At 43.5% G+C, this 7,964-nt stretch overlaps 1 protein-coding gene across 1 annotated transcript; it reads left to right on the plus strand.

Annotated features, from left to right (window-relative positions):
* The first annotated feature begins 3,437 nt into the window (after window positions 1-3,437).
* Window positions 3,438-5,262, plus strand: LOC146199082 (uncharacterized). Its single transcript, XM_084592036.1, has 2 exons — window positions 3,438-3,797; window positions 4,978-5,262. Exons 1-2 carry the CDS (start codon window positions 3,438-3,440, stop codon window positions 5,260-5,262), a joined length of 645 nt encoding a protein of 214 aa, XP_084448162.1.
* The last annotated feature ends 2,702 nt before the right edge of the window (window positions 5,263-7,964 follow it).

Consider the following 7,964-nt stretch of genomic DNA (forward strand, 5'->3'; position numbering starts at 1 on the left):
CAGGGTTCCGTCGGCCAAGGCTACAACTGTACCTGCAAAAAATCAAATATTCCTCCGGTATTTGGCTTTTTTACCTTGTAACGAAAAAGTCATAATGGTAATCGGTAGTGCACAATGCACGCGTTTTCGAAAGTCGCATGAAGGTTTACATCACCTTTATTTGTGAGTCAAACTTGAAATATTGTTAGATACTGTGCGGGTAGTTTGATGGGAGTTTGTTCTAAGCTTCCGGTTGGTGAATAGCGAAATCTTCCTTGCTTTTAAGATTTATTCTCTACTCGCACCGAGTGCCTCAGATTTCCAAAAAAAAAAAAAAATTGGTGACATGCATATTTGACAATGAATGGCACAAAACTGTAAGCGTTCCGAGTGGGATCTGGGGGGGGGGGGGGGGGGGGTACTGAGTGTTATTGTTTAATGGTATACGTGGAAAATTGTGGTCATAAGGCGACTTCTCGTTGAAAAAATGTTTTTGTCCTGAATTTTTGGCTATGATGCCCACTGCAGGGCAAATATTACTCCCAGGTTTCACAAACCAAACAGTCCTGCAGTCCTGCGCAAGAGGCGGCGCCTGAATGTAAAATATAACCTAAATAAAATTAATTGTGCAGCCTCTATTTCCGTAATTTTGCCAAATTTAAGCCATTCTTGAGAAGAAGAAGTAGGTAGCTGACTTACGGTGGATGAGCTTTCTATTTCGTTTCTTTTTTCTGCATAACATCATAGGCGATATTCTTGTGCGGGAGACTGCTAAGGAGAAAACTAGTGGCATTCTGATACTGGCAAGAGATTGAAGGTTGAAGCAGTCACTCCACGGATGACAAAAATAGTCCTTTTTTGAAGCGATTATGTTTGGCTGTCTGCAGCTTCCTATCCGCATAACAGTGCCTGTTTCCGTTGTCTAAGTTGACGTCAACAAAGCACTGAAACCGATTTCAAGCGCTATAAAAAAACGTTCTGGACTGAAGGAGTACCCATGCAGGCGTTGTTAGTCCCGCGTGATAAGAAATATTGACTGTAAGCACGGTGCAAGGATATTCTTAAACCATGACCATGTCTTCGTTCGCGTGCATGCAAGTGTACAAGGCAGACTTGCGTGTCCTTGTGGGTAATATGTCTGGATTGCAACCCAACAGCCGTGATTTCGAATTTCGCATAAAATTATTATTCCTTAAATATTTCTGTAAGCGAAACCAAACCTTTGGTCTGAGGCAGGCAAACAAGCAGGCTTTTATTTGTTTGTGATGTTGTCTTAGAAGTGCTGTCTTACAACTATATCGTGATGAGCAGGTTTATAATAAGAAAAGACCACGGGCTGCAATTACGTCACACCCTCGAGTTGAAGCTTAAGTGTCCCCTTAGTTTTTCTGTTCACCTTGGGCCAAGTATCAGCTGTGTTTGGACGGTCTTGAACAAACTATAGGCTGCTTTAGGTCATTGACTTGGAATATACTTTTCGCCAAGGAAAAATGAGAAAAGACCTCCGATGCCAAGAAGCGATTTGCATTACCTGTCGTGCAATCTCTGGTGTGTTCGTGCTGACGCGAGTTTCATTGCGGTGTGCAGAATTAAAAACGATTGTCACCAAACTCATTATGCGGGCCACATTCGCACCTTCTCTGGTCCAGTATGCCGTGTCTGAGCATTTAAATCCGACTATTCGCGCTCATGCACAGATGACACTAGTTAAAAAGCAGGTAACGTACGCCTGTTCTGATGCTTTTCCATTGCTTCAGTCCGGATTCTATACACAGTATTCCGGATGCAGAATACAGTGAGTGAATCTGTTATGTATTTTATTTGTGATTACACTCGTACGTTTTGTGAAGAACAAATGCCGTGGTGGTCTACCCAGGAGTCGTAGTGCCAAGAGTGTCAGCTGTTTGATCAATGTCGTTTGCGGTGTTGTACTCGGGCGAGGCCAGTGGAATGGAATTGAGGTGTAGTAGTGCAACCCAGCCTCCAAAAAGTAGATCTTTGATTGGAAATTAAAGAACGCATCTGTTCCTCCATATCTGTGTAGGTTTTAATGTTGGGAAAGATAGAATGACGTTTCACAAAGAGGAAAATATAGAAGAAGGCGGGAAACAATTCCCCCTCTTAGGTTTTTTGAGCCTTCATTTCGCTTTTTTTTTTCTCTCTAGAATTATTGTTTTAGTATGTAAGTGCGCTTTTAGTCTTACTCTGAGGGCGTCATATACATGGAACGCAGAACCCTATCGGGTAAAAGTACGTACCGTTAAAGAGGGTCAGCACTTGATTTTGATAAAGATGTTCACACAACAACAATGAATAGTGTCGTTTGCCTTTTAGGATACGTAATTGCAGAGACCCGTGGAGGAGCTTGGCTTTAGGTTCCGTAGCCCGCTATTGATTTGCTTCTCAACAAAAATTTAAATTGGAACTGGCCAAAATAAATTTGGAACCACAGGAATCCTACCTGTTCTAATACGCTCAAATTTCGTTTGACCCATTCCAATTGTGGTTGGTCAATTCCGATTGCCATTTCTTGACTGGCATCCTTTGACGCCTCCATACCTGGGTTAAGCCGCAGATCTGTTCCGCCTTTCCAAATTTCTTATTAGGCTCTTATCGACTACCATCACCACCTGCTTTGTCTTATACTTCATCCAAATGCTTTCCTTTCCTCTTGGTGGGTGAAGCCGGCTCAGCAAAGCAAAGGAATCGACGCTCAGTCCTGCAGCTAGTGTCTGCTTTGAAGTGAAGCCCCATTGATCGAAAAAGCCATTAGCGGGGTCGTAACTTCCACGGCACAAATACCTCACTGTTCGTCGGCAGCAGTACGAAGAGAGCGGGCGCATGTGGAAAGGAGAGATGCGGGCCTTCGAATCATGCGGGCGTCTCAGGTGTCCGACGAGCGAGTGGCGCGTAGCTTGGATGAGATAAGTCGAATGGCTCGAATCTCCCATCCTAGCAGACGGGAGACCGGCGCCGGCGCAACGCCTTTTCCCCACATGCTACGAAAGCCGTGGTGCTTGTTCCATGCGCGCCGGTGCGTCCCCTACTGCCGTAACCCCGGGTCGACATGTGTGATATTTTGATGAACTGTGTGCGTTCTTACAGGTACCCGTGTGTGCGCGCTCGCATAAGCTTGGTAGGTGGCACTGTATGGTGCAATGTTAAAAAGCTCCTGTTGCCTTTGCGTTCGTGCTCATTATTTCGCATTATCGCACCTAAGCAATGTTATGTGCTGAATAGAATTTTTTCCTCCCTGTTTTTCTTTTCTTTTTTTTTTTTTTGCACCGAAAATGTGCAGCTGACCAGCTTTTTATACCCACTGATTCATAGCCGCTTGCTTAGTATGAGCCATCGCCAATGGTATTTGTTATTAAGAAAACAGCTGAGACAAAAAGTGCAAATTCATGGGTACAAAAGGCAATGAGAACAAAGAAGACGAAGAGTGCCAGGTTTTAATAATGGCGGAACCCTGGGTTGTGCTCTCAGAGGACGACTACCCGTGTCCCGTGCTTCCGCCGGCCAGGGCGGCAGGGTCCGTGCTCAACAGCTACTTCACCCAGGAACTCCACGCGGCAAACGATGCCGACTTACCGTGTAGCGCGAGACAAGCGGAGAGTGCTGGGGTGTGCGAGTTGCCGCCACCTCCCGCGCCGGTCACGTTGTCAGTGCTTGCTCTGCTGACGCTACCTGTGGCGTTGCCCCTGATCGTTTACATGGGGGTGAACAATCCTTTCAGCAGCGGGCAGAGTGGTCTACTCGCTGTAGGTCTTCTGGACCTAGACGACGACGTCGGCTCTGCAGTAAACTCTGCTCATAAGGTGAGACCTCATAATCTTACACATACTCTTTGGAACTCCATTTGTTAGCAAGAGTCTGGTTGAACCCATATTTCACCCCAATCCCGCTGTGTAAACTATGTGGCACTTTGAGCATACCGCTGAAACTAATATCAGTAGTAGATCAGATAGTTGACCGAAAGAATAGAAAATAATGTAGAAAATAAAAATTCACTCTAATTTCAACAACTAACTAATTCGAAGAAAGCTTTTGGTGAGGCCTAAACTATGAGCTGCGATTTTTCAGAACTTAGCTGGAAAGTTAGTATAGGTGGTCTCTTTAGGGCAGTCTTTTCAGTTCCAGATGAAAAAAAACTTGCATAATGTATTACATAAATGCAAAACAATGAAACAGCAGCCAATTAAAACATGTCACAACTGCCACATCAACTCGCGTTTGTTTATTAGTATTTGACATAACGTCTGTTGTAGCTAGAATAACGAACTACCTGAAGACGCTACTGCCCCCTAGGCCAGTCTCTATTTACTCTTCGTACAGGACTATAAACTGAGTCATTATCAGAGACGGGTCCTTATCGCCTGCTTATATTTACCGCGCGCTCTGGCTGAAACCAGTCGAGGAGGATCGGATGTGTCGCGTAACGTATTACGTACTGTGCAGGTATATGCTCTAGTGAAATCGGTTGCGGCTATTTTATTTGGACTCTTTCATTCTACGCATGCCCCTACTGGCACCGTAGATACTGTACATGTTTTTATGAAATGTATATCGTGGTAACGTAATAATGAAATGTGAAAAAAATAACTTTTGCGCACTTATTGCTATCTCGCAAAAAGTGCTTTCAAAAATAGCGTTCGGTTAAAGGCAATCCTTACAACAGTAAACATGTTAGACAATGAAGGTGATGCAAACTGTGCGGAATATTAGATGTGTCTATTTTAATTGCCGCGAGATTATCTTCCTTTAATCTCGTACAGGTCACTTTGAAGGCTATTATTTTTAGTAATTTCAGTGCTTAGGTGCAACCTACTCAATAATCCAAATTTTAATATAATGTCTGTAGAATGTACTAGACTCCCGGATCTAAGGAACGTTGCTGTACGATTGGCTTAGGGTCGCTACCTGAGGACTGTGGACGGCGCTTTCGAAGAAGTTCTCAGCCGGATGGCGGCAACGTCGCCACCCTTGGTTCCAGTCTAGGCTCAGCCGCGTCGGGACAGCCAACCGCCGTCATTGCGTAAGGTGAGCCACAGATCACCAGAGGTCGCATGGCCCGTGGCCCGGAAGGGCTCGGTTGGGTTTTCGAACGTCACTGTGGGTCCACCGCCGACGGAGGAGGAAGATGCGGCCCTGAAACGCATGCTGCCCTTCAAGAAGATGCTGCCCTTCAACGACCTACCCGAGCTTCTGGAATTCACCAGGATGGCCAAGGGAAAGCGTCGCGGCAGCAAGTCATCGCGCATCCCTGTCGTGAAAAAGCCCTGACGGGAGGACGTGCCGTAGCTTCTCTACTAACGAGAGCTGATACCTCTGTTTTTTGCTCATGACGAACCTTCGGTTGACCTTTGCTGAGTGAGCGTAGGTGAGAAATAAACGACAGAGCTCTGATTTCTATGTTTTTTGTGTACGTACGTTTCTTGCAATCTAAGGTCCACGAGGACTGTAATGCACTGGCACAGCAGTCTCAAACTGCGCAACCATATCCGAATTGTATCTAAAATTGGTCTGCGCCGCCGTTGAATATTTTACACACGGAGAACTACGTCAACAATGAGTACTCTCCCCAGCACTAGGTAATTGTTGTGAAGTAATCGCTGTAGTCCTCCTACATCGAAGACGACAGGAGGACTACAAAGGACTAACTTGAGTCCAGAACGCTGGAGTATCGGCTTAAAAAATTAAGGGTTACTTAAGCTCCGCTTTATGGGGTGTGGCGCACACAACTTTGTTACTCGCTTAACCCTTCGTAGGTCCCTGTTCACTACACTCGGCGCAACTCTGAGATTTTGGCATACATTTTCAAGATGCAGAAAGCAGCAACTGCACGCTGTTTACTTCAGTGGCCATGCAACGTCGTTTTTAGCATACTCTTCAGGGACCTAATGTGGAACTACTTTTTGACTGCGGGAGGAGACTTCGAGCCAGTTTTGAAGCGAGAGCTTTACTACGCCATATAAAGCCAAGGTTATCGTGCCGGGCGCAGACCCCAGCTGCGCATGTGACCCGGCTTCTTCTTTTCTTCTTCTGTTTTCTTTTTGTCTTCCGAATCTTGTTGTTGTCGTTGGCTTCTTGAAAACTGGCACCTCGGCAATATCGCACACAAACTCGATTACAGGCTTGAGCTTGGCGCAAAGTGAGAATGTAAAGATATATAGCAATGAAACTATAACAATTGTGGTTAGAATTTAATAATCATAACAGGTTTGATGCAAATAAAATATAAAAGAATTTTGAGAAGGGTTAACAATTTAACCTACCACTCGCTGTAACGTAGTCATCCATAATTCCGCAAATAGTGTCCGACGCTAAGCCGATGGCACTCGAACTGAACGACAGTAAGACGGGTAGTGACAATTGGAGTTGTAACGTAGAGAGGAGGACCTTCACGTATGACCTCCTCTGAAGCCTCAACCGCTGACAAGAGAGGGGAAAATACTCTATTTATTCCACTTCTCCGCATGATGCACATAGGTTTGTTGGGGTCCACCCACATCTACATAGATATAAATTCAAGCCCGGAATTCTGCACCTCAACACCATCATTGATATATCACACTGTCTGGTTTTACATGAACGAATTCCAATTGTATAATAAATGTTGATATTTCGTGGTATTCAGTAAAAAAATCGAGCTGCCTTGCTGATATCTTCTGCAATCGCTAGAACCTGGAAATTTTCAATATACGAAAATTAGGAATGGAATATACTACAGACGCTTAATGGCTCATCTCGCTATGTAATCAACCCCCTCGTTTGAAAGAACGCCTGCATGGCCAGGGACCCAGACAAAACGAACTCATTTCAAAGTACGCGGAATAAAAACGTAAGAATCGACTTAAAAATATTTCTGTGAGGTTTCTAGTGAGGTTAATACGGATAAACAATCAGTATGACGACTTGTGATTTATGGCATAAAATTTTGTACAGAGCCAATTCACGAGCTAAACATTCCGCAAAGAATACAGGAATATAATCCAGGATGTGGATGGAATAGCTCTATGTGAAATCCTGCGAAAATATGCCAACTGCAGTTTTTTTGGTGGCTGACTGAGGCATCTTTAGAGATAACAGTGTGATGGGGCTATTTTTTATGTGATCAGAAAGAAGGCTGTTTAAAATGTTTGCAGCCATATATTTCTTGTGAGAAGGGAAAATGGTTGTCATAGTGGAAGTGCGGCCTGCGTGTCATCAACCCACTGCAAAGAACTCAAGTCAACACTGATTGGTGCTAAAAATTCCTGCGTGCCGTCACTTGTGGCTGTTGATAGCGTGCCCAATGATCAGGAAAATATAGTCTGTTAGGATGCAAAACTTGGACGAATGACTTCAGAGGCCGTGTTCGTGACCAGATTAAAGTTCATACCGTGAGTAGTAGGAAGCGGGTGCTTAAGTTGGCCATACGGGCTTCCAGATAAAGCAGAGCGTTTGAAACGAATTGAGGGAGACCAACACAGAGACGTTGAGCATGCCTTTCCAATGACAGTTAAGAGAGAAGTTTGTAGTTCGCGCTGCCAGAGAACAGTATACAACAAAATTCAAGTATTGTCCTTACATAGGCTTCTTCTTGGCGTCTTCCGAAACTTGTTTCATTTGACCGGCTCCAACATACATATATATATATATATATATATATATATATATATATATATATATATATATATATATATATATATATATATATATATATATATATATATATATATAACCATCGGCGCGTTGATTTTCCTTCCGCTTTGCATTTAAGGATCTTTATTCTAATAATCACCATAAGACAAATTCCTGTAAATGTCAACAGTATAAACATTAAAAAAATAAAATAAAACTAAACACGTTTGTCTGGCATTTGTAGACTGTTCGCTCCTTTAAATGCTATATATATATATATATATATATATATATATATATATATATATATATATATGGTTTGGTTTGGTTTGGTTTGTTGGGTTTAACGTCCCAAAGCAACT

This window comes from Amblyomma maculatum, chromosome 2 (genome assembly GCF_055883805.1).
Source record: "Amblyomma maculatum isolate TAMU_Amacu chromosome 2, ASM5588380v1, whole genome shotgun sequence".
NCBI classification, from domain to species: domain Eukaryota; kingdom Metazoa; phylum Arthropoda; class Arachnida; order Ixodida; family Ixodidae; genus Amblyomma; species Amblyomma maculatum.